We start from the raw sequence: 27,487 nt of genomic DNA, 5'->3' as shown, positions 1-27,487 counted from the left end.
TGAGCTAAAACATCTTGGTATAGAGCTTTATGAATCATTTAATTCGTGGAACAGGACAATAGCAGCTTGCTCGAAAATGAAGTCTACAGCATTCGCATTAATCAAATCAGGCTATCACACTAATGCACTGAGTCCCCTCACCAGTCTCAAGTTGTTTCAGACAATATGCCTACCTAAAGCATTGTATGGATGCGAGTTGTGGTCAGATTTGACAAAGAGGGAGCTGCTAGCAATTGAACGCTCACAAAGACTAGCAATAAAGATGGCACAAGGACTTCCCAAACATATCAGAACTGACCTATGTAACTCTCTTTTTGGGAACCTTACCTGCAGAAGCAGCAATTGATAAAAAGAAGCTGTTGTTCTTTGGAAAGCTTTGTCATACAAACCACACTAATATATCCCACAGCGTCTTCATAACCCGCCTCTTCTGCTACAAGAACAGCTGCAGTCCAGTTTCACTTGGATTCATCCCAGATGTCTATCGACTCGTGAAGAAGTACGGACTAAAAGAATATCTTGAAATGTTCATAGACTCTGGAAGTTTTGTGAGTTACATCTCCTGGAAGAAGATCGCCACAGAAGCTATCTTCACTTATGAAAAATAGCAGTGGGCCTATAGAATAGCTGCTGAACCAGACCTAAAACACTTCCAAAGAATCCATCCTGAAATTCAGCCTCACTTTGCATGGCAGATTGCCAAACTATTTCCCTTGATGAAGCCCCTCTGCAGACTAATTGTGAATCTGTGTGCCTGCTGGAGACCAGGGAAAGAAAAGGGCACCTGTGTCTTGTGTAATGCTGACATCAGTGACCCACTGGTCCACAGTGTGTGCTCGTGTGTGTACCGCACACATATACGTGACAGTCTCTGGGTGGACATTATAGACTGTAGTCCTGTAGAAGTGAGCGTCAGTCTCCACACTAAAAATGACACTGATCTTGTGTGTTCTCTGCTCTCGTGCAGACCTCCACTTCCTCTGCCAGAAGAAGATACAATAAACTATGCAAAGACTGTAATACAGCACTTTTCAGCATTCGCATCAACTCCTGAACTTTAAAATAACATGTATATTGTCCCCTAAATATTTTTTTCAATATTTTGCCCTGCATATTGTACTCTCCTTTGGAGGAATGAAAAGCTTATATATATGTGGAGTGACCACAGTCCTTAGGTGTCCAGCATACAGCATGGCTGAGTACCCAAGCTGGCCATATAGACAAAAGGCTTGAGTAGGGAGAGGGCTGGGGTTATTGTATTAGTTCACGGGGTGTGACATTCACAAATAAACCATGCAGTAAGCACGCTTAGTAAGAGTGTTGTGACTGATAGTTTATTGTTTAAAGTAGTTTGATCAATAAAATAAAATGACTACAACTGCATTTAATTATGTACATGAATTTTACTTAAAAGGTAAAATACAAGAAATATTCAAAATATGTAAATGCCACAATCTTTGATGTAACTCTCTTTAGCGTCTTCGCTTCTCCAACGGCCACATCGTTTCAACATACGATCTGGTATACCATTATTTGCAGCTGCAGTAGCACCACCACTGCGTAAGCTATGCAGACCATACTTCTTGATGTTGTCAACAAAGGGAGTTAAAGCATCAATAAATAGTTCCCTTATCCTGGTATAAGACAGTGGAGCATTGTCTTTTCTAAGAACATAGCCTGAACGACATTTGCTTACATTCCTGAATATGTACTGATCACAATCTGGATGAATAGATGCATCTTGTAAATATCTCTCCACACAAGCTACTGGACGCAGCTTGGAATCTGTCCTACTAATAACAAGCCATGTGCCATCCCTGTATATATCCGTCTTTGACTTTTCAATAAAAACGACCGTGTGTGACATATAAAACAAAATGTCAGATCGAGATATATGAATTAAATCTGCAGAATTTACAAATCCGTCGAAAGCTAATAAACACATACATATTATTCCCAGATCCATTAAAGATGTATTGATAATTTATTAATCATACAAACGGTCATGTATATCAACTGTGAGTGGCTCTTTTTTAACCACTGGCTTAGACAATTTGCGCCTAGCTCCTTCCAGAACATTCTTGACAAGGCTATTTTCAGTGGTACTCTCTAGTCCAATGCTACAATGAGCATGCCTTAAACTATAAAATGCCGTTAACACTGGTCACTCTGTTGCACAACAGACAACAGATAAACAGCACAATGCAAATGTGAAACGGGCAACTGATCACACATATTATTAGCTTATTGCCCACCTTTTCCAAGCAGCAATTCCATTGCTGTATTTTTTATAAGTAAAATATGCCCTGGACCATGCCAACAAACCTGGTAGCTGTCCAGCTAACTGGCGCACATTCAAAGGGAGTTCATCAAGTTCATCACTACACAACAAAATATTACCTAAAATCAACATAAAGTGCAATCATATCAAAATGCAAATCGTGTTCACCGAATAAACCACCTTTGATTCTGCTTGCAACATAAGCTTCTTTGGCCCTAGGCAAATATATTTGATGTTTGATTTGCAAAATACGCTCAGAATTCACATATAACAGTGGCCAAAAGCACGCTGAATGCCACTCTGGGACGACCAACGTTCCAACTGCATGACACTCTGCCACGTGTTTGATTACTCGCGGTATCAAACAAATAGGGGGAACAACCCAACTAATTGTACCTCTCAAGTTAACAGTGAAACGGTCCACTGCCTGGCATCCAGGATTACTGAAACGAGAGTTAAACTGGACAACTTTTGTGTTATAATATGAGGCCAGCCTATCAACTTGATGGGGTCCCCATTTCTCATCTAGTTCCTGAAAAATATTTTTTGAAATACCCCAATTATCGTAATCAATTAGCTTGCTAAGATAGTCAGATTACATGTTCTCTTAGCGAGGAATCTACTGGAGATGGAGCTCAACACTGTTATGTAAACATAGATCAAAGATCTGCAAAGCAAGCGATTGTAAATGGAGCTTCATACTACCTTTCTCAATAATACATACAACATTTTGATTGTCAGTAAACCATTTGACTCTCTGGTGACCTAGGGTTGTAACAAAGCTTTGGAGAGCCAGAAACACAGATTTCAGCTCTCTACATGTAGAGCTGCGATTGGTTCATCTCGGGACCACTGTCCGTGGGATACTACAGAGTTTACATCCACGCAGTATCCACCATAACCACTTCGGCTTGCATCCGAATACACCAATCTTTTTTGTCAATGCGGTTTGCAAAATCGTTCTGGAAATATACCTATGTATATTGCGACGCAAAAATGTCAACTGCTTGATGCTAGTATCTGACAAGTATATACGACTGTTCCATGATGAAGCAGCAACAATATTATTCTTGTCATGAGTTGTACAACTGGTCGAATCACTAATTTCATAGAAATTAATTGACCAACAAATTGATGCTACAGATCTAACCGATACACGTTTAGTCTTGTATTGTCACAGTTTAGTAATAGCTTGTTTGACCTTGTCAACCGTCCTGAGAGGTACAGTCATAGTCATGGAAGTAGTAGGGATACCAAAACCAAGCTATTCAAGAGATTGCAACGGTAGCCAAAGTGATTTCTCAACTTAAGGAACAAAGCCTGAAGAAAGCAGATCTCTCTTTATATCACACCCAGCTGTCTGCGCTCCAATATCCGTAGATACAGATAGAATGCCGTCGTCTAGGAAGGTAACTTATCTTATGGCCATCAAACCTCCACTTTTTGACTAGCTTTCTCATGCCTTTTGTAAAAACATATAGAGCAGACGTCAAACCAAAAGACAAAACCAAGAATTTGTAGTAGTATATTCTACCTGCTTCGTTAGACCATCCAAAACCCAGAAAATTAGTATGAGATGGAATTATGTCTATATGATGGTATGCTGAGTGGATATCAAATTTTATCAACCAATCATCCGTATTAATATATGCTAATGCAGTCTTCCAATCTTTATATTTAATACTCTGCTTGAAGTATCAAGGATTAAACATCTTTTTTCCTGACAACTGTACTGAAACAGACAAAGGACTAACAACACTAGGGGGAGCAACACATTGGCACACCAGGTCCTTCTTCAACAACTCACCAATAGCCTGCGAGACAAAATCTCTGTGTTTAATAGCAGACTTGTTATTCTTATTATGCAATTTAGTAGGAGTCGTAATAAACGGAATATCCATTAGCAATCCAATCAATAACACATTGAGATCCACTTATCTCACGCCAGTACTGTATATTACTTTTGAGACGGCCCCTGACTAAGATTTCAGTTGTACCTTGTTCATACTCAAAAAAACTTATCTGTGAACTTGCTATCATTGATGACAAAGTTATCATTGAAATACTTAACTGACAAATCTGGACGAGAACTACTGGCGTTGCTGACTTGAGGCAACCTGTCCGCCGGCTGTCGCCCCTTGACCTGTTCCGAAGTAAGGGCAGTCTTTCTAAAGTGAGAGAATTCACCGCATGCAAAACAGGCCCCAGATCTTTGCCCTTTTCCACGAAAAAGCTGGTTTGTGATTGGCTGCATATGATGTAACGTTGAACCAGGTTGAAGAGCAACTTGCACTGGATGGGTGACAGTCGCCGAACGTCTTGATCTATTTGTAGAGTACGGCGCTTGCCTGGCACGTTTCTGTTTGAGTTTTCGGACAGCTTTGCTTTCAGCTCTGTTGATACGTTTGTCGTCATCAGAATCATCCGCCAGCTCATGAGAAACATAGTTCTTAACCGTTTCCCACCCGAGAGAAATATTACAAAATAATACAATTGCTCTTAAATTAAATTAAATAATTGATCTTAAATGTTCTGACAGAGCACATTGCGCTTCAACCATTTTGCAACCTTTAATTCCTTTTGTTTCTTTTGTCCTTTCCTCCATTGTTTAGCAATGTCTGCAAACACTTCGGAGATACCACTTCCAGTCTTGGCTGATACTTCATGAAGGGTGCAGCAAGTCTCTTCACGCACAAAATCAGAAAAATGGTGTTGCTGTTCCAACCATTGGCTGGACTTGAGATCAGCCTTAGTTCCAGCAAACACAATGGTAACTGGACCTCTCGTTTCAATAATGTCTTTCTGCAGGGCAATGGCTTTCTCAAAGGACACGATATCATTCATGGCGTACACCAACAAAAATGCATCGCAAATCTGAAGAGCTTTCCTTCTTGCTGCATCAAAGCAGTATACACCTGAGGTGTCCCAGATGTCTAGATCAATTGTTTCCCCTGCAACCTCCAATGATGTGTTGTGTATCTCTCCGACCTTTACAACATATCTGTTCAGAAAGATCTGTTGAAGGTACTGGTTGATAATCGACGTCTTTCCGCATGCTGCACTTCCCATGACCGCCACTCTCAGGCAGTGTTCTTCCCCTTCAGCTCGTCTTGACTTAAAGTGAAACATGTTACTTGCAGCGATATCACATAGAGTGAATGTGACTTATGAAAGATGTTTCACGGAATTTTATAGCAATTTTCATGTATTTATCACACCTTCAATTATTATGCTGCTATGCATACTGACACCTCACCTAAACTGACGTCAAGAAACATTCTGTCAATCAATGTCCTTAATGCTAGTCCTTTTTATCAGATTCCAGCAATGGAGCATTTTATCCGAAACCGATTTTGATGCACGGCGTTGCAATATAAGTGTATATCATAGACTTAGAGAAGACCAATTCTAACCCAGATCTTGATGTGGATCCAGAAAGGATGACTCATCACACAGTCAGCTATATTTGTAACAGTGTCCGATATCTTGACATTACAAAATTGTACCTTTGAAATTTCATGGCCATGTCATCAAAGCAATGCATTCAATAACATAACCTGTATTGAGAACGTATATGTAACCAAGCAACAGTCAGTGGAATGTTAAACGCTTTTGTTTTAAATATTGCAGCAATGTCACTGTGGAGGACAATAGGAAAGAGCTTCACGCAGATTAACCATCTCGGGAATCGAACCCAAGTCAACGGGACGATAGGTTGACATTAAGTGTCATATTGTTCCTCCAAAACGATTTCAACAGTCATAAAAAGAATTAGTTTGTCAATCGGATTTTTCAAATCACAATAACAACCTCAGACCAGATGAGTTTTAAAGAATCCCCATGGCATTAACCCTGCTTGTCTCACATACTTTTCACAATGAAGTAACCCACTCTGAAATTCCTTGGCACACACCATGACAAAGATTTCAAAATTGTAATCCAAATTATTAGCATGTGGCGAATCAAAAGGCGAATTATCAAAATTTAGGTTTTGTACAAATATTTGAAAGTGGTGTTTCAATAATAGACAAAGATATGCATTTAACTCGGTTTCAGGGCTTAAAAGCTAAAGGCAAACTGGATTTATATCATCAGTTGAAGTCATAACATGCTGTCTTTTAATGTCATTGATAGCTACGAGTGACTGTAGGATCACATGGCTTATAGCAATATTCAGCTTGGGCCACGGTTGGGGAGACCATTATACCTGAGATGGTTTTATAAAGACGGGGCCTTGGATGAAGTTATCAGCTATAAATATTTGGGAGTTTATATTTCTAATAAATTATCTTGATCTCCTTTCAATACAAGCAGAAACATCAGCCACAAAAAGAAAACAATTTGGAATGCTAAAAAACCTTAGATTTATCGATAGTGTAAACCTCAAGATGTTCTTTAAAAATCTTTAACACAAAAATAAATGTATATATTTACATATATTTGCACAACTTAAAGTTACATAACATTGGCTGAAATTACTAATGATACCAAGTTGTGGCTATCCAAGAATCTCTTTAATATAATCTCGAAAGAATGTAGACTGTATAAAATGTAGATGCTCCAAATCTCGGTCACTTCTATACGTGTTGTTAGGTTTAGGGACGCGTGTCCATGCGTGTTTTATACCTCTACTATCCACACCATTTTAGAACAAATGTGACAGTCTGATCTGATCCTACAGTAATCGCTGGTGTTCATTCTCTAACCAAACCAGTGTATATAGCTCACTTCACGTGGCAGTTCTAATAGTGATAATTCTAATGATTATGCTACAGCCTGCATATGAATCACGCCACTCTGGGGGACTACCACATGTCCCCCAGAGTGGCGTGATTCATATGCTGGGGGACATGTGGTAGTCCCCCAGAGTGTATACATTCTCACGTGTCACACACCACGTTGTCACATTGAGTGAGTTGTTTTTTCATTGCTTCGATTTTTCAAAAGCATACTTTCTCTTTTTCTTAAGTAATATTCCAGCAACTTCATTTGTCTAAATTTCATAACTAAAAAGAGCCGTAAGCACAAGCGCACATGTTCTTTTCTACGAACATTTCAAACTGCGTCATACACAGACCCCTTCGTATGAAATTAGTCCTTTATAATTGAAAGAAACGCCGGAAAGGATTATTCCAAATAATTAGATACTGGCAGGTTGCATAGACGGGCCGTAGTTGTTGGCATCTAATTGTGTCACTATTAGTACGATGTATGTACTACATGCCATTCCACTTCCCGTTATTAGTTATACAATATTTATAATTCCCATATAAGTGAGTGAATGCTTTTGACTTCCCCATTCTCGAGATTAATCTAAGCTTGTATACCTTGTTTGATCTCATTGTAGTGTAAGTTTTGCAGCTATATGGCTGAATAAATTGTAACTTAAGCTGTTTATTCCTACAACAGATAAAGTGTGTTGAAATCTTGGCATGTTTATATGGTGTCATAAGCTATGATCTTTAGTCAAACGTGTTTTGAATTTGTAAGAAATGTAGAAAAACACTATTTCAAGACTCACATATATGTTCCTTTTTTATGTTGATTCAGAAAACGCAACATTCATATTCATATTTTTTGTAATGTGAATTTTAAACATGTGTTTTTAACGTTCTCAATTATGTTTTGCCATTTTACGCAATATTTGTTCAAACAACAGGTGTAGACACTTGCGGTTTCTTTGCCGAACGCAAATTATAATCTCAGAAGATAACTAAACTGTAATTATGAATATACAGATGCAGGTTGAGAATGCATTTACAAAACTGATTCACATTTACTCACATGAACAAATGTACATGAACAAACGCATCATATTTCCAATTGAGAATTATTCATAACGTACTACTGGTTAACACATGTGAACACATCTCAATGATGAAGATTATCGTGAACTGTTAGTATTTGTACTTACATCTGATGTTCCACTTAGGGACCAGGTTTTCGTACCTTAACATATGTACATGTACATCTTTTTTTTCAAGAAAAACACTTCCTGCACCAGAACTTGAGTTGATAACATTAATGTTTGGTTTTACAGTTCAAGCATCGTCTCACAATACGCTAATTTGATTATTCGATTATACCGGAGAAACGTTTTTTCCTTACTTCAAGTCTTGTGTCTCATCGATCCTTCTCATTGCGTCCGTATAAGCACGTTATGTGTGGAATTAATCCAAATTACACCTGTACCAGCTTGCTTAATTGCTCCTTGCTTAATTGCAATCATATAGGTGTTGCGTAATCAATCAACCATTTGCCCTTAATTAGCTGTCCTGAGTTTTTAGTGGTAGAAAAGGGCTTCACTTTGAGCCCCTTGTTTTCTTTAAGTACAGCGATCTGAGACACTATAAAGTGGTATTTAGGTAGATATAATACTAATCGAAAGATGTGGATCCATTTGATGATACATCTGTGAGGTTTAAGTTGATTTTGACAGCCTGGGCCAAGTCGGACCAAACACTTCTGACTTGGATTTTCTTAAGAAAATACAGTAAAAATCCTTCACTTTGAGCCCCTTGTTTTCTTTAAATACGATGTACCGTGACATTATAAAGTGGTATATAGGTAGATATAACACTAATCTATAGATGTTAACACATTTGAAGAAACATCTGTGTGTTTAAAGTTGATTTTGACGGCCCGGGCCAAGTCGGACCCAACACAAGCAAAACACTTCTGATAGAGACTATGTTGAGAATGTAGAGTGAAAAAGGCTTCACTTTGAGCTCTGTGTTTTCTTAAACTACTGAAATATGAGACAATAAAGTGGTATATAATTAGATGTAATACTAGCCTGTAGATATAAAGAATGTTAGGAACTTTAGAAGTGGACATTTATTAACACGTGTCGTGTCAGTCCTTTGACTTTCGCGAATATCCACTTCCAGGAAACATCCTGTGTTGGTTTTACACGAATTAGTAAAGGTTAATTACCTTAACACGTTAATTAATGAAAGAAGAGTAGTCAAAACACTGCCGTTTCCTGCCCAGGACATCCCACCCCCACACGCTAAGGTCGGTGAGAAGCATTCTAATCAAAGAATACACACAGTCAAGACACGGACTTTTCTACGAGACTCACGGTATGTAGTCATAATCATCAGTTTATTACATTGTTGAAGGTGCATTTTTATTCAAACTCAATTAAATAAGCAAAACTATACATTTGTGGACATTTGAGATCTGCCTAGATATGCGCGTTTCGTTTTATTATTCTGCAATCCATTTTTAGTATTACCCGCTGGCCCGGCCCGGCCCGACTTTTCTTGGCCCGACTTTTAGGCAATCCCTCAAAAGCCCAAATACACTTGCAATGAATTATGCAAACAATGTACTGCAGTCACCAGTTCACTTTGTTATGGTCAATAGTTGAAAGTTAGTCAGGCTTAGAACTTTTTGACCAGCTCTCGTATTATATATATGGATTTGTATCCTGCATTCGATGAAATATCTGATAAGATGCATACTGTTGATGGATTTTGATTACAACAAATAAGTGAAATTAAACAGCAGCAGGAGAAGGAATTTGGTTCTCGAATTGAATCATAGAACACTTGATGGAAATGATACTGGTCTTTCAGTTCCTAGCATGGGTCTTTGTGGTGTTAGTTTATTATCAACTTTAATCGCTGCACCTTCTTACTTGGCATGGAAGTACCAGCATGAGTCCCTGACGTTGAAGGAACAGCTCTTACAGAAGAAGAAGAAGAAGAAGAAGAAGAAGAAGAAGAAGAAGAAAATTATTTTATTATAGTGCCACCTGGTGTTTAAAAACAGTAAAAAACATTACACGTATACATACGTATGATATATAAAAACATCAGCCGACCCATGAAGGATCTATGAGGCACTTAAACTCATTAAATTATCCATTATATAAATTGGCAAGAATAATACACGAACATAATCGAAAGTACACACACACCCACGCACGCACGCACGCACGCACGCACGAACACACACACACACACACACACACACATAAATATTACACACATTTCATTTTCAATCCACTCAATATCACGTGCGCATACATCACATACAAACACTACCCACATACTCATCTATCACTCACAAAAACATACACATTATATACATCACTTTAATCAACTATCAACTTTAATCGCTGCACCTTCTTACTTGGCATGGAAGTACCAGCATGAGTCTCTGACGTTGAAGGAACAGCTCTTACATATATTTCTCGCCGGATGCAAAAGAAAACATTAAAACATGGTGGTATTCATGTGCTGGCTTAATAAAAGTTAAATATCATTGAGTATCATATCTCAACAGGCCAAGCTAATGGTAAGACATCTGAGGAAGAGTTGTTGTCAGAACTTACCAAATACAACACCATGAAGCAGGAGATTCAATGAAATTATCGTAAGACCAGTGGATTTAGTGAAGATGATAAAAACAAGGGCACACAACAAGCACACCAAGAATTCCCTGTCAAAACGAGAGATTAGGAATGATAAAAGGCGTCATCTTGATAAATATCGGTGTCATACATGACGATCCAATGATCATCATCACATAATTAATAAAACTAACTGGACTTGCTATAGGAGCATTGTCCGGAGCTTGGAAGAGGCAAATTTGCTCCTTAAGTTGACTATACATGCATATAACATTGAGGCAAAAGTTTAATTGGCTCTGTCATAGCATCATCTAATATTTATCATTTCGTCTCACTGTTTCAGATGTCATCTACGCATGTGGAAACCTTGCGTGAAAATGCTGCAAATCCTAATGACGACAAACACCTCAAGTGGAACAGATTACAATGGAACACACGTAATACAACTACACCCATGGAATGCATAAATAGAAAATCTCACCCGAGTGTCTTTTGATATCAAATATATCAACACGAGTTGATAACAGTGGAAAAATTCCGAGGCTTCCCGAGGATTTTTGCCACTTTTATCAACGAGTGTTGATATATTTGACATCAAAAGACACAAGGGTGAGATTTTATTTATCATCCAACATCATTTTGTCAACTTTTTCGGTTTGTAGACAGTAATTAGCGATGTCTTCAGTGTAAAAAATATTGCAAACAGCTTCAGTAGCAGAGCCATTAGTTATGTCATTTGATTGTGACGTCATGGTAACCAGTGATGTCACAGTGGTCTGCAAAGCATTGTGATGTAATTTGATGTAATCAGTGGATTGTCTTGATCTCATCCAAGCGATATCTCCTGTGGGAGCCAGTTTTGGATGATAAACACAGATAAACTAAATGGCACTTTTATATTGTGAACACAGATATTGACCAGGCTGTTAATATTCTAATGATGTGTTTCAGCAATGTGGTGAACGTTTCAAGAAAGGGGGACAATGTTCACTTGCATTGAAACAGATGTTGGTGGAATGATGGCTGTTGAGATCTAAAAAATGAAAATAAAATTTAAACCAGTTCCAAAATAACTATAGAAATTCTGACAGATTTTTGTGTGAAAGCAGGAAACAGACATATAGATTGCTGAAAGAGTAGATACCGTTTTAATTACGAGCGTATTTTAATACGTATCTAACGAGGATGAGTGGCTAGTGATAATCACTGAGTCAAATAAATAAGGGCGAGGATTACCCTTCCAGCCTGTCGTGGGCGATTATGGTTCTCATGTAACCTAGGATATAGTTCATAAGACCATTCAAGAACTATGTAGATGTTGATCAAGATTCCAGTTATAATATGAAACAGAAGAAGTTACGACCCTTCTTTTGCATTATTGTAAAGCGCCTCATCCTCATTCGACCCGTGAAGATCCGAGGTAGAATAGGTCTTCAGCAACCCCTGCTTGCCGTAAAAGGCGACTATGCTTGTCGTAAAAGGCGACTAACGGGATCAGGTTCGCTGACTTGGTTGATGCATGTCATGATCCAATTGCGTGGATCGATGCTCATGATGTAAATCAGTGGATTGTCTGGTCCAGACTCGATTATTTACAGACCACCGTCATATAGCTGGAATATTGCTGAGTGCGGCGTAAAACAACAAACAACGCCAAAAAAATCATCCTCATTCAACTCTGTAAGGTTAGCTTCCCAGGTAAAGTTTCCCTGAAGAGGAAAAATACATCAATCAGTCTGACCCAAACAATCGAAACATTTCAAAAAGAAATACAAAAACGAATTTCTCCTTTTCCCATACATACTTAATCAAGACACAACACCATTAACATGTGTGATACACGGCCGATTTATTTGCGTAAAGTAAAGGACAAAGATATTCATTTATACACATTTGTACATACATGGTCAGCAATCTGCTATGAATATCTATATTTTGCTGAAGCCCGACACGTAAAAGAAGAAATAAAAACTTTTATAAGAACACCCTGGAACTGTGTTCCCTCAACGGATGCAGCAGCAACTACTGGAGGGTATACAGTATACTCATGTCATGTATATGCAAATCCAAACAGAAATACTAACAATTCATGAACATCATGTTACAAATGAATTTTATAATTTATTATATACAGTGCAACTCGCATAGTATATGCAGTATTGTCAAAGCTCTTCAGCTTAGTATATATGGTCTTATTTTGAAGATATGTGATTTAAGGGCTCTGCAGCAGAATGATAGTTTTAACAAATGTACAAATTACACATCACGCATAAAGCAACACTGTGTTATAAAGGCCCGCCGGCCAAGCAATATCATTGCACCCAGCAATGCACACTTTCACAATAAAACATGGCTGTATTATAAAGGCCCGCCGGCCAAAAACTATCATTGCATCCAACAATGCACACTTTCACAATAAAACCACACTCAAAGGAGCATTCCATTTCCACGATTATCTGCAGCACATGAAATCAATAAGTCATAAAATGAACCCCCAAATGAGCATTCCAGTTCCACGATTATCTGCAACACATGAAATCAATAAATCATAAAATGAAGAACAATTTTATATATATATATATATATATATATATATATATATATATATACATGTTCATCTTATAAATATAAGAAACAAGTGTGAGGCCGTGCATGCACAGTGAGCGAGAGAGAACAATTCAAAATTGTACTACCCCTAATATACCCCCTCAATCATGCCACCTTGGGGTACAAAATCACCTTGATTGACATTCCTCTGGGAGAAAATAATTTCTATGTTATTCAAACGAGCGAAATATTATTTCTCCTTATCCCCTACATACTTAATCAAGACACAACACCATTAACATGGGAATACGCTGTGTGATACACGGCCGTGATGTACAAAGAAAGTTATAGGCTTAAGGAAAGTGATACTTTCATTCTGTTATCAATACTGTAGCAGGCCTGGGTCCGGTGCCCACAGACCAAAGACACTACGGTGTTCGTCAATGGCCACTATTTATTTGCAGAAATTGTGAATGTGATGTAAAAGAAAACCACCCTGATACAATCAGGTATACAATATAGCACATATAAAACAATATACATATCATAAACACAGATATATACATACAATTCATATGCCTACTAGTATGATGAGATACAGTACATAGTTTTGTTGTAGTGAGTGAGTGAGTATGGTTTTACGCCGCTTTTAGCAATATTCCAGCAATATCACGGCGGGGGACACCAGAAATGGGCTTCACACATTGTACCCATGTCAGGAATCGAACCCGGGTCTTCGGCGTGACGAGCGGACGCTTTAACCACTAGGCTACCCGACCGCCCCTAGTATTGTTGTAAAAGCACAGGGAAGAATAGATTTATGTACATGTTAATTAGAAAAGTAGTCTGTCTTGGTATATGATCAAGTGCCTACACTAGAAAACGACATGTTAACGACAGGTAAACCTACCAGGTGTGTGGGCCTGGGTTGATATCACACCTGGGGACGATGCCGGGCTAAGTTACTGCACAGTAGTGCAAAATTCGTCTGCAGAGGAAATAACAATACACAATAGTAATACTATTAAATGCCACATGCATTCATGCATTCATACATTTATGTTTACTTTCATTCATTCATTTATGCATGCTTGCTCAGCCTTATCTTTTATATCACAAATAAACTCTATTACTTCTAAAACTACTAATCTTACTTAATGCTTATGCATGTTTTAAAGAATGTAGGATACTTATTTGGTCGCTAAACTCAATAATAAATATAGCTGCGGGCAGCGATGCGGGCTCTATGATTTCTAGAAGCACTGAGTCATTCGGTTTCAGCCTACTTGAATCCACTTTATAATACAGTGCATAACAGTATTGCATACTGTAATTAATAATTTGATATTTCACTGACTTCTTCTTTGATAGACATTTAGAAGTTGGAGTACTAAGTAAGGATACGAATTTATGGATGAACAACTTCTTTATTACAATTAAGAGTGACGTTTCGGTGTAGGTTCTATCACAGTTATCAAACAAGTGATATACAGAGTGTGGTTGACAAGTATCTATACAAGTAGGAGGCAATGTTTATGCAGTAGAGTAAATATTGTTATACTGGAGTAGAGAAGCCTGTTATGTACACACAAGGGTAGTGATGACAATCGTTGGTGAAATCAGTGACAGAAACAAAGGATGAAGCCAGTAATCTAAACAACGGGATTATGGCGGATTGGGGCCTTTGATGAGTTGATAGTACGCCGAGGGATATGAAAATCAAAATCAAATATGGCCGCAACTAATAACTATCCCATCAAATATATCCATGTTTGATGTGTTATGCACGGAGACAAATCTCAGAAAGTTTGTAGCATTTCATGTGGGGGATTCAGAGTCGTATGCTTTTGAAGACCTGTGTACCCCAAACACACTGTGAAAACCCTGAATCCAAAATGGTTGCCAAACCACGTGGCCAATGGCCAAAGTTAAAGAACAAAAGATGTCGGTTTCAGAGCAACAGGGCAAAATACATCTCATGCCAATAGTGAGTGAGTGAGTGCGTATGGTTTTACGCCGCTTTTAGCAATATTCCAGCAATATCACGGCGGGGGACACCAGAAATGGGCTTCACACATTGTACCCATGTCAGGAATCGAACCCGGGTTTTCGGCGTGACGAGCCCCTCATACCAATAAATCATTTAGTTTCAGTCAATTTGAATCCACTTTATAAATGCAGTGCACATGAGTATGCTATAGTGTAATTTATTACTTGATATGTCATTAGTCCGTTTTGACAAAATTGGTGGGAGCCAGAGCATCCTTGAATGTTATGAACCCATTCCAGTCCTTGTTCATATTTGAATCCTCAAATGGATTCTTTGTACCAATGCCGTCAAATAAGGACGCCGCTAGGTAATTGACCTGTACAAGGGTGTCCCAGGGCATATAGCCCTAATAATAAATCGAACGATTACAATAGGACAATATGAACACAATAATAATCTAGACGATCCCAATCTACATACACACACGAAATTTGGTCAAAATCGGACCAGTAGTTTCCGAGTTACAAGTGTTCAAAGGTCTGCTATTCAGAGGTCTGCTGTACGGCAGGGTGACAGGCAGGGTGACAGGCAGGGTGGCAGGCCGGTTGGCAGGCCGGGTGGCAGGGGGTCAAATAGTACGGGAGCGTAGCTCCCTTGTCCATTGAGCTACAGTCAAACGGATTAGTGTTCTGACTTCGCCAGGACCCGGGTTTCTGTCGCATTGCTTAGATAAAGTGCTAAACCTGTTTCCGACCTCGTCCATGTTCGAATCCCCAATTGGTTTGGTTGTACCGATGCCGTCAAAAGTAAGGAAACGCTTGCAAAACACATCCTCTACGAAATGGACGTGTCCTAGAACGTCCCGGGACGCTTGCTGACGGGGTTAACCTCTTTGATCATGTGGACAAGGCGTCCGACCTCTGATCAGGAGGTCCGTGGTTCGAATCCCATCACGGGACTCGGAAATGTTATGGCTGCTACATACAATGTTGCAAATACAAATAAATGAATAAAATCCTAAATTCAACAATAAAATACTCACCTTCACCATCCAAGAATCTGCCCGGCATTATATTGAAAGAGGCAACACCCAGAAAGTGATGCTTGATAGTGCAAAAGCTTTTGACACAGTCTGGCATGACGGCCTGCTATGGAAAATCATGAATTGGATATCCCAGGCCCAATATGGAGATTGTTGTCCCACTGTTTTGATGGCATGAAGAGCTGTATCCTTGTGAACAATGTTACATCTTGCTGGTTTGAACTAAAAAAGAGGGTTAGACAGGGGAGCGTTCTTGCTGCAAAACTCTACCTCGTCTACATAAACATCCTGCTAGAGAATCTTTCATCCTCCAAGAAAGGGACAACGGTACTCGATGTCCACGTGGCAAGCCCAACACAAGCAGATGACATCACATTGCTAAGTCCTCTAACCTCCAACCTTCAGACAATGGTGCACACATGTGAACAATATAGCGCCAAGTGGCGCTTTACCTTCTCTGCCTCAAAGAGCAACATAATCTCCTTCAAGAAGTCTTCACCCCAGCCTACAACAATCATCCTCTACGGCAGAGAGATCCAGAATGTGCCTGAGCTAAAACATCTTGGTATAGAGCTTTATGAATCATTTAATTCGTGGAACAGGACAATAGCAGCTTGCTCGAAAATGAAGTCTACAGCATTCGCATTAATCAAATCAGGCTATCACACTAATGCACTGAGTCCCCTCACCAGTCTCAAGTTGTTTCAGACAATATGCCTACCTAAAGCATTGTATGGATGCGAGTTGTGGTCAGATTTGACAAAGAGGGAGCTGCTAGCAATTGAACGCTCACAAAGACTAGCAATAAAGATGGCACAAGGACTTCCCAAACATATCAGAACTGACCTATGTAACTCTCTTTTTGGGAACCTTACCTGCAGAAGCAGCAATTGATAAAAAGAAGCTGTTGTTCTTTGGAAAGCTTTGTCATACAAACCACACTAATATATCCCACAGCGTCTTCATAACCCGCCTCTTCTGCTACAAGAACAGCTGCAGTCCAGTTTCACTTGGATTCATCCCAGATGTCTATCGACTCGTGAAGAAGTACGGACTAAAAGAATATCTTGAAATGTTCATAGACTCTGGAAGTTTTGTGAGTTACATCTCCTGGAAGAAGATCGCCACAGAAGCTATCTTCACTTATGAAAAATAGCAGTGGGCCTATAGAATAGCTGCTGAACCAGACCTAAAACACTTCCAAAGAATCCATCCTGAAATTCAGCCTCACTTTGCATGGCAGATTGCCAAACTATTTCCCTTGATAAAGCCCCTCTGCAGACTAATTGTGAATCTGTGTGCCTGCTGGAGACCAGGGAAAGAAAAGGGCACCTGTGTCTTGTGTAATGCTGACATCAGTGACCCACTGGTCCACAGTGTGTGCTCGTGTGTGTACCGCACACATATACGTGACAGTCTCTGGGTGGACATTATAGACTGTAGTCCTGTAGAAGTGAGCGTCAGTCTCCACACTAAAAATGACTCTGATCTTGTGTGTTCTCTGCTCTCGTGCAGACCTCCACTTCCTCTGCCAGACGAAGATACAATAAACTATGCAAAGACTGTAATACAGTACTTTTCAGCATTCGCATCAACTCCTGAACTTTAAAATAACATGTATATTGTCCCCTAAATATTTTTTTCAATATTTTGCCCTGCATATTGTACTCTCCTTTGGAGGAATAAAAAGCTTATATATATGTGGAGTGACCACAGTCCTTAGGTGTCCAGCATACAGCATGGCTGAGTACCCAAGCTGGCCATATAGACAAAAGGCTTGAGTAGGGAGAGGGCTGGGGCTATTGTATTAGTTCACGGGGTGTGACATTCACAAATAAACCATGCAGTAAGCACGCTTAGTAAGAGTGTTGTGACAGATAGTTTATTGTTTAAAGTAGTCTGATCAATAAAATAAAATGACTTCAACTGCATTTAATTATGTACATGAATTTTACTTAAAAGGTAAAATACAAGAAATATTCAAAATATGTAAATGCCACAATCTTTGATGTAACTCTCTTTAGCGTTTTCGCTTCTCCAACAGCCAAGTCGTTTGAACATACGATCTGGTATACCATTATTTGCAGCTGCAGTAGCACCACCACTGCGTAAGCTATGCAGACCATACTTCTTGATGTTGTCAACAAAGGGAGTTAAAGCATCAATAAATAGTTCCCTTATCCTGGTATAAGACAGTGGAGCATTGTCTTTTCTAAGAACATAGCCTGAACGACATTTGCTTACATTCCTGAATATGTACTGATCACAATCTGGATGAATAGATGCATCTTGTAAATATCTCTCCACACAAGCTACTGGACGCAGCTTGGAATCTGTCCTACTAATAACAAGCCATGTGCCATCCCTGTATATATCCGTCTTTGACTTTTCAATAAAAACGACCATGTGTGACATATAAAACAAAATGTCAGATCGAGATATATGAATTAAATCTGCAGAATTTACAAATCCGTCGAAAGCTAATAAACACATACATATTATTCCCAGATCCATTAAAGATGTATTGATAATTTATTAATCATACAAACGGTCATGTATATCAACTGTGAGTGGCTCTTTTTTAACCACTGGCTTAGACAATTTGCGCCTAGCTCCTTCCAGAACATTCTTGACAAGGCTATTTTCAGTGGTACTCTCTAGTCCAATGCTACAATGAGCATGCCTTAAACTATAAAATGCCGTTAACACTGGTCACTCTGTTGCACAACAGACAACAGATAAACAGCACAATGCAAATGTGAAACGGGCAACTGATCACACATATTATTAGCTTATTGCCAACCTTTTCCAAGCAGCAATTCCATTGCTGTATTTTTTATAAGTAAAATATGCCCTGGACCATGCCAACAAACCTGGTAGCTGTCCAGCTAACTGGCGCACATTCAAAGGGAGTTCATCAAGTTCATCACTACACAACAAAATATTACCTAAAATCAACATAAAGTGCAATCATATCAAAATGCAAATCGTGTTCACCGAATAAACCACCTTTGATTCTGCTTGCAACATAAGCTTCTTTGGCCCTAGGCAAATATATTTGATGTTTGATTTGCAAAATACGCTCAGAATTCACATATAACAGTGGCCAAAAGCACGCTGAGTGCCACTCTGGGACGACCAACGTTCCAACTGCATGACACTCTGCCACGTGTTTGATTACTCGCGGTATCAAACAAATAGGGGGAACAACCCAACTAATTGTACCTCTCCAGTTAACAGTGAAACAGTCCACTGCCTGGCATCCAGGATTACTGAAACGAGAGTTAAACTGGACAATTTTTGTGTTATAATATGAGGCCAGCCTATCAACTTGATGGGGTCCCCATTTCTCATCTAGTTCCTGAAAAATATTTTTTGAAATACCCCAATTATCGTAATCAATTAGCTTGCTAAGATAGTCAGATTACATGTTCTCTTAGCGAGGAATCTACTGGAGATGGAGCTCAACACTGTTATGTAAACATAGATCAAAGATCTGCAAAGCAAGCGATTGTAAATGGAGCTTCATACTACCTTTCTCAATAATACATACAACATTTTGATTGTCAGTAAACCATTTGACTCTCTGGTGACCTAGGGTTGTAACAAAGCTTTGGAGAGCCAGAAACACAGATTTCAGCTCTCTACATGTAGAGCTGCGATTGGTTCATCACGGGACCACTGTCCGTGGGATACTACAGAGTTTACATCCACGCAGTATCCACTATAACCACTTCGGTTTGCATCCGAATACACCAATCTTTTTTGTCAATGCTGTTTGCAAAATCGTTCTGGAAATATACCTATGTATATTGCGACGCAAAAATGTCAACTGCTTGATGCTAGTATCTGACAAGTATATACGACTGTTCCATGATGAAGCAGCAACAATATTATTCTTGTCATGAGTTGTACAACTGGTCGAATCACTAATTTCATAGAAATTAATTGACCAACAAATTGATGCTACAGATCTAACCAATACACGTTTAGTCTTGTATTGTCACAGTTTAGTAATAGCTTGTTTGACCTTGTCAACCGTCCTGAGAGGTACAGTCATAGTCATGGAAGTAGTAGGGATACCAAAATCAAGCTATTCAAGAGATTGCAACGGTAGCCAAAGTGATTTCTCAACTTAAGGAACAAAGCCTGAAGAAAGCAGATCTCTCTTTATATCACACCCAGCTGCCTGCGCTCCAATATCCGTAGATACAGATAGAATGCCGTCGTCTAGGAAGGTAACTTATATTATGGCCATCAAACCTCCACTTTTTGACTAGCTTTCTCATGCCTTTTGTAAAAACATATAGAGCAGACGTCAAACCAAAAGACAAAACCAAGAATTTGTAGTAGTATATTCTACGTGCTTCGTTAGACCATCCAAAACCCAGAAAATTAGTATGAGATGGAATTATGTCTATATGATGGTATGCTGAGTGGATATCAAATTTTATCAACCAATCATCCGTATTAATATATGCTAATGCAGTCTTCCAATCTTTATATTTAATACTCTGCTTGAAGTATCAAGGATTAAACATCTTTTTTCCTGACAACTGTACTGAAACAGACAAAGGACTAACAACACTAGGGGGAGCAACACATTGGCACACCAAGTCCTTCTTCAACAACTCACCAATAGCCTTTTAGACAAAATCTCTGTGTTTAATAGCAGACTTGTTATTCTTATTATGCAATTTAGTAGGAGTCGTAATAAACGGAATATCCATTAGCAATCCAATCAATAACACACTGAGATCCACTTATCTCACGCCAGTACTGTATATTACTTCTGAGACGGCCCCTGACTAAGATTTCAGTTGTACCTTGTTCATACTCAAAAAAACTTATCTGTGAACTTGCTATCATTGATGACAAAGTTATCATTGAAATACTTAACTGACAAATCTGGACGAGAACTACTGGCGTTGCTGACTTGAGGCAACCTGTCCGCCGGCTGTCGCCCCTTGACCTGTTCCGAAGTAAGGGCAGTCTTTCTAAAGTGAGAGAATTCACCGCATGCAAAACAGGCCCCAGATCTTTGCCCTTTTCCACGAAAAAGCTGGTTTGTGATTGGCTGCATATGATGTAACGTTGAACCAGGTTGAAGAGCAACTTGCACTGGATGGGTGACAGTTGCCGAACGTCTTGACCTATTTGTAGAGTACGGCGCTTGCCTTGCACGTTTCTGTTTGAGTTTTCGGACAGCTTTGCTTTCAGCTCTGTTGATACGTTTGTCGTCATCAGAATCATCCGCCAGCTCATGAGAAACATAGTTCTTAACCGTTTCCCACCCGAGAGAAATATTACATAATAATACAATTGCTCTTAAATTAAATTAAATAATTGATCTTAAATGTTCTGACAGAGCACATTGCGCTTCAACCATTTTGCAACCTTTAATTCCTTTGGTTTCTTTTGTCCTTTTCTCCATTGTTTAGCAATGTCTACAATCACTTCGGAGATACCACTTCCAGTCTTGGCTGATACTTCATGAAGGGTGCAGCAAGTCTCTTCACGCACAAAATCAGAAAAATGGTGTTGCTGTTCCAACCATTGGCTGGACTTGAGATCAGCCTTAGTTCCAGCAAACACAATGGTAACTGGACCTCTCGTTTCAATAATGTCTTTCTGCAGGGCAATGGCTTTCTCAAAGGACACGATATCATTCATGGCGTACACCAACAAAAATGCATCGCAAATCTGAAGAGCTTTCCTTCTTGCTGCATCAAAGCAGTATACACCTGAGGTGTCCCAGATGTCTAGATCAATTGTTTCCCCTGCAACCTCCAATGATGTGTTGTGTATTTCTCCGACCTTTACAACATATCTGTTCAGAAAGATCTGTTGAAGGTACTGGTTGATAATCGACGTCTTTCCGCATGCTGCACTTCCCATGACCGCCACTCTCAGGCAGTGTTCTTCCCCTTCAGCTCGTCTTGACTTAAAGTGAAACATGTTACTTGCAGCGATATCACGTAGAGTGAATGTGACTTATGAAAGATGTTTCACGGGATTTTATAGCAATTTTCATGTATTTATCACACCTTCAATTTTTATGTTGCTATGCATACTGACACCTCACCTAAACTGACGTCAAGAAACATTCTGTCAATCAATGTCCTTAATGCTAGTCCTTTTTATCAGATTCCAGCAATGAAGCATTTTATCCGAAACCAATTTTGATGCACGGCGTTGCAATATAAGTGTATATCATAGAAGACCAATTCTAACCCAGATCTTGATGTGGATCCAGAAAGGATGACTCATCACACAGTCAGCTATATTTGTAACAGTGTCCGATATCTTGACATCTCAAAATTGTACCTTTGAAATTTCATGGCCATGTCATCAAAGCAATGCATTCAATAACATAACCTGTATTGAGAACGTATATGTAACCAAGCAACAGTCAGTGGAATGTTAAACGCTTTTGTTTTAAATATTGCAGCAATGTCACTGTGGAGGACAATAGGAAAGAGCTCCACGCAGATTAACCATCTCGGGAATCGAACACAAGTCAACGGGACGATAGGTTGACATTAAGTGTCATATTGCTCCTCCAAAACGATTTCAACAGTCATAAAAAGAATTAGTTTGTCAATCGGATTTTTCAAATCACAATAACAACCTCAGACCAGATGAGTTTTAAAGAATCCCCATGGCATTAACCCTGCTTGTCTCACATACTTTTCACAATGAAGTAACCCACTCTGAAATTCCTTGGCACACACCACGACACAGATTTCAAAATTGTAATCCAAATTATTAGCATGTGGCGAATCAAAAGGCGAATTATCAAAATTTAGGTTTTGTACCAATATTTGAAAGTGGTGTTTCAATAATAGACAAAGACATGCATTTAACTCGGTTTCAGGTCTTAAAAGCTAAAGGCAAACTGGATTTATATCATCAGTTGAAGTCATAACATGCTGTTTTTTAATGTCATTGATATCTACGAGTGACTGTAGGATCACATGGCTTATAGCAATATTCAGCTTGGGCCACGGTTGGGGAGACCATTATACCTGAGATGGTTTTATGAAGACGGGGCCTTGGATGAAGTTATCAGCTATAAATATTTGGGAGTTTATATTTCTAATAAATTATCTTGATCTCCTTTCAATACAAGCAGAAACATCAGCCACAAAAAGAAAAAAATTGGAATGCTAAAAAACCTTAGATTTATCGATAGTGTAAACCTCAAGATGTTCTTTAAAATCTTTAACACAAAAATAAATGTATATATTTACATATATTTGCACAACTTAAAGTTACATAACATTGGCTGAAATTACTAATGATACCAAGTTGTGGCTGTCCAAGAATCTCTTTAATATAATCTCGAAAGAATGTAGACTGTATAAAATGTAGATGCTCCAAATCTCGGTCACTTCTATACGTGTTGTTAGGTTTAGGGACGCGTGTCCATGCGTGTTTGATACCTCTACTATCCACGCCATTTTAGAACAAATGTGACAGTCTGATCTGATCCTTCAGTAATCGCTGGTGTTCATTCTCTAACCAAACCAGTGTATATAGCTCACTTCACGTGGCAGTTCTACACTTGACGCTTCAGTGACAAAAATTATTCCCTATTTTGACTTGTATCGTGTGTTCACGTGCTTTGTCAGGTGTACAACTGACTTACCTTACCCTGTGTACACCATGTGTATTCTCTTTTGTTAAATCTGGATTAATAGTATCACCCTTAATAAACAATACAAGGTATCACATAAATAAATAGACTATGCTTAAAAGTAACAAAACAAAACAAACTAATATTTCACTCGTGCCATTTCACATTCACTTACAGACAGTTCCGGAGCAACAATTATGCCATGATAGAAGTGAAGCACAGTTTACTGTGGCATTGATGCCAACTCACAGACACACAACATGTAAGAAGCAGATGAACATTACCAGCACATAAACATTATTATTATTTGTTTCACCTTACAATTGTTTATGCTGCCCTCACAAAATGACATGGATGGTGAAACAGTAAACTTTATAATCACTTTGAAAAAGAAAATTGTAGGGAAATGTCACTGTCAAATTTTAGATTTATAATATTTATAAGGACACAAACCAGGCCAAGATTATTTATCACCTGTTTATTGGCTTCATGCCCCTATTGGCTTCTAGCTATGTGTTTTCTGTCCATCGTGTTGCAACAGCATCATCCCTTGGTTGTAACACCTACCTATGTTATCCCACTCATGTATGCTTTGTTGTTACTGTTAATCCTCTACTGTTAATCCTCCACCTACTATATATATTCTGCACTATGTCCCTCATCACAACACACCCACACAGACTAGTTCAAAACTACTCACACCCAAGCCAAGCTCAAACAATTAGAAACTTTAAAAACCCTTAGCCAAACAAACAAAAACCTAATAAAAAAAAAAACACTCCTAAACCCAGCCGTTAATACATCTAAACACAGCTCACCAAACCTCCTCTCACCTGCCAAAGCACCCTCCTCCAAACACCCACACTCAACACCTCTAAACTCACCAAATCTCACTCACTTCCACCCTACCTCATCTACAACAACATGTCCGACGCACGTGTTATCATCCAGGCAGACATCCACCAACCCGACACCCCTACACCGGCCGAAGCACACAACACTTCCAACCGGACACCCAACACCCTCACACCTCACGATTACGGCACAGAAACTCCAGCAGCTTCACCTCCCAAACCTGCCAAATCGCCTGCACCCATTACGAACCCTAAGAAACGGAAGCTGGACACTTCCAACACTACACCCGCATCACCCACCTTCCCAGCATCCATAGTCACCTTCGCTCTGTACTTTTGCGCCGCCGGCCCCATAAACACCCTAAATAAAGTTCTCACAGCTAATAAAGTAGGCATTTGGTTCAAAAAACAAAAAATCAATTTCGATAAAATCAAAGAAGTAAATAAAGGATTCCAGATAATCTTCCCCGACCTACAATCCCTAAACGCAGCCAAAAAGATAACGCAAATCTTCCAACTTACAGTCACACATCAAACTCCAAACTGGCAGCTCTACACCAGAGGTGTAATTAGGGTTAACCCTAGAGAAACAGAAGGCGACTTAATAATGTACGCTAACGAAGCAAACGATAACACAGACACCTCCCCTCAACCCAAAATCACTAGCACTAGGAGGATAACTTCAAATAGGAATGGAAAGACCTCAAACACCCCTATCGTTATCGTCAACTTTCAAAAAACTGCTAAATATCCTGAAGCCCCAAAATTCATCTCTTTCGGCGCATCAACAAAACTAGAAGTAAAACCTTATATTAAACAGGTAAAACAATGCTCTAACTGCCTTCAATACAACCATACAGCAAACGGATGTAATTTTAAAAAAACCAAATGCAGGAAATGCGCCCAAACAGGATGCCCAGGGATTTGCGCACCATGGTGCATACACTGTAAAACAACAAACCACTCCTCACTCTCTAACAAATGCCCACACAGGCACACTTTCACACAACAGGCCAACAGACACATTAATATAGATACGGCCAAACACCAAACAAGAAAACTAACACAGCACACGAAACAACCACTCATACCCACACCGCAACCAAACATTCCCCGACATCTAAACTCCGCATGGGATGGTATCCTCCAGGAAGTACACCCAGCAATCACCACCCACACCCACTACTCACACCACCCCCAAACCTTCACCACCCCCAACCCTCTCACAACATCCACACCTGCACGCAAAACAAACCGCATTATACCTGCCATCACCCAACCTTCCACCACTCAGCCTACAGCCACCAGGGCAACAACAACCACACCCGAGCAGGCAAAACCCGAAAATCCAATCAGCAGCCAAGACACAGACACGCCCAGCACGCACACGCAAACACAACCAGAGACGCTACCAACCCCCATGGAGAGTGAGGAACTAAACAACGATAACTCAGACTATTACGAAGTAGAAACCGATGATGACGTAAACGAGATAACACGCTCAGCACCTAAAAGAACCAAAAAACTACAACGTAAACCCCAAACTCTCCCCAAAAACACGCTAAATAGTGTTACTCTCCTTCTAGCTTACATGCTAAAACAAATAAATCCAGATGCTAGCACTAAAGCCCTGCATAAAGTAGCATTCAAACTCAAACTCACCACCCAAAACTATAAAGACTTCAGTACAGGTTACCAACTAATTATCTCAGATATATAAAATAATCCCATAAAACAACCAATCTCCAAACACTAAAAACCCAAATAATGGCAGGACTAAATATTTTTCAGTGGAATGCTGGCGGGCTTAACTCGCACAGCCACGAACTAAAAGCAAAATTTAAACTAAACAAAGGACCGCATGTAGCATGCATCCAAGAAACTAAATTCTCAAATAAATCAAAATTTAACTTAGCCAACTATAACATAGTCAGAACAGATCGTCCTAAAACCAAAACAACTGGAGCATCAGGAGGCTTAGCCATACTAATTAGAGAAGACTTAAACTATGAAGAGATCAAAATAAACACCCCAAACCTAGAAACCAACGGTATTCAAATCACCCTAAACAACAAAAAAATAAACATCATAAATATCTACCACTGGCATCAACAAAAAATCCAAGCAGAGGATCTAAACATACTTCAACAAATAGGCAAAAAGTCAACAATTTTCCTAGGAGACTTTAATGCCCACCACCCCTCCTGGGGCACGGGGGAAAAAATAGATAATCACGGTAAAATAATCTCTGAATGGATAGAGGCCAACGATTTCGTATTACTTAACAATAACCAACCAACCAGATATGATAAAAGCAATAGAGACATGTCGGCTATCGACCTAAGTATATGCACCTCAGACTTAGCCCAAAGCACTCAATGGGAAGTTCACGACGCCCCACTAGGAAGTGACCACTTCCCAATAAACATAACCATAGGAAATACCAACGTCCCCGACAAACCCGAAAACTCAGAACCCAAAATTAACTATAACCAGGCTAACTGGGATAAATTCCAAAATATCTGCAAACAAGCCAATCTAAACGAGATAGAACATAATGACCCAGAAACCTTCTGCAAAAACCTAACAGAATACATAATCACCTCAGCTAAAAATTCAATACCCCTTAGAAAAGCAAACAAATCAGGCAAACCCTCAGTACCCTGGTGGAACGAGGAAATAGAACAAACCAGACAAAAACGTAAAAAAGCCTTCAATAAAGCCAAACGCGACCATAACTACATACCTATAGCCCACAAACTAAACCATGAG

At 39.3% G+C, this 27,487-nt stretch overlaps 3 protein-coding genes across 3 annotated transcripts in view; 1 reads left to right on the top strand and 2 right to left on the bottom strand.

Moving 5' to 3' along the window:
• Positions 1-4,804: 4,804 nt before the first annotated feature.
• LOC139456939 (dexamethasone-induced Ras-related protein 1-like) lies at positions 4,805-5,410 on the bottom strand. The gene has a single exon (XM_071238406.1). It carries the CDS (start codon positions 5,408-5,410, stop codon positions 4,805-4,807), a length of 606 nt encoding a protein of 201 aa, XP_071094507.1.
• A 16,164-nt stretch (positions 5,411-21,574) lies between these two features.
• Positions 21,575-22,180, bottom strand: LOC139456938 (dexamethasone-induced Ras-related protein 1-like). Its single transcript, XM_071238404.1, has one exon. The coding sequence runs from the start codon at positions 22,178-22,180 to the stop codon at positions 21,575-21,577; it is 606 nt and encodes a 201-aa protein (XP_071094505.1).
• A 2,605-nt stretch (positions 22,181-24,785) lies between these two features.
• Positions 24,786-27,487, top strand: part of LOC139456937 (salivary glue protein Sgs-3-like) — a 39,691-nt gene continuing 36,989 nt past the window's right edge. Inside the window, exons 1-2 of the mRNA XM_071238403.1 lie at positions 24,786-25,103; positions 25,866-26,247. Of these exons, the coding sequence (XP_071094504.1) occupies positions 24,786-25,103; positions 25,866-26,247 (700 nt within the window). The remainder of the gene's footprint in view (positions 25,104-25,865; positions 26,248-27,487) is intronic.

This window comes from Haliotis cracherodii, unplaced genomic scaffold, assembly GCF_022045235.1.
Source record: "Haliotis cracherodii isolate W230 unplaced genomic scaffold, xgHalCrac1.p SCAF_12, whole genome shotgun sequence".
Classification (NCBI taxonomy): Eukaryota; Metazoa; Mollusca; class Gastropoda; order Lepetellida; family Haliotidae; genus Haliotis; species Haliotis cracherodii.
This window is presented reverse-complemented; position numbering and strand designations above follow the sequence as displayed.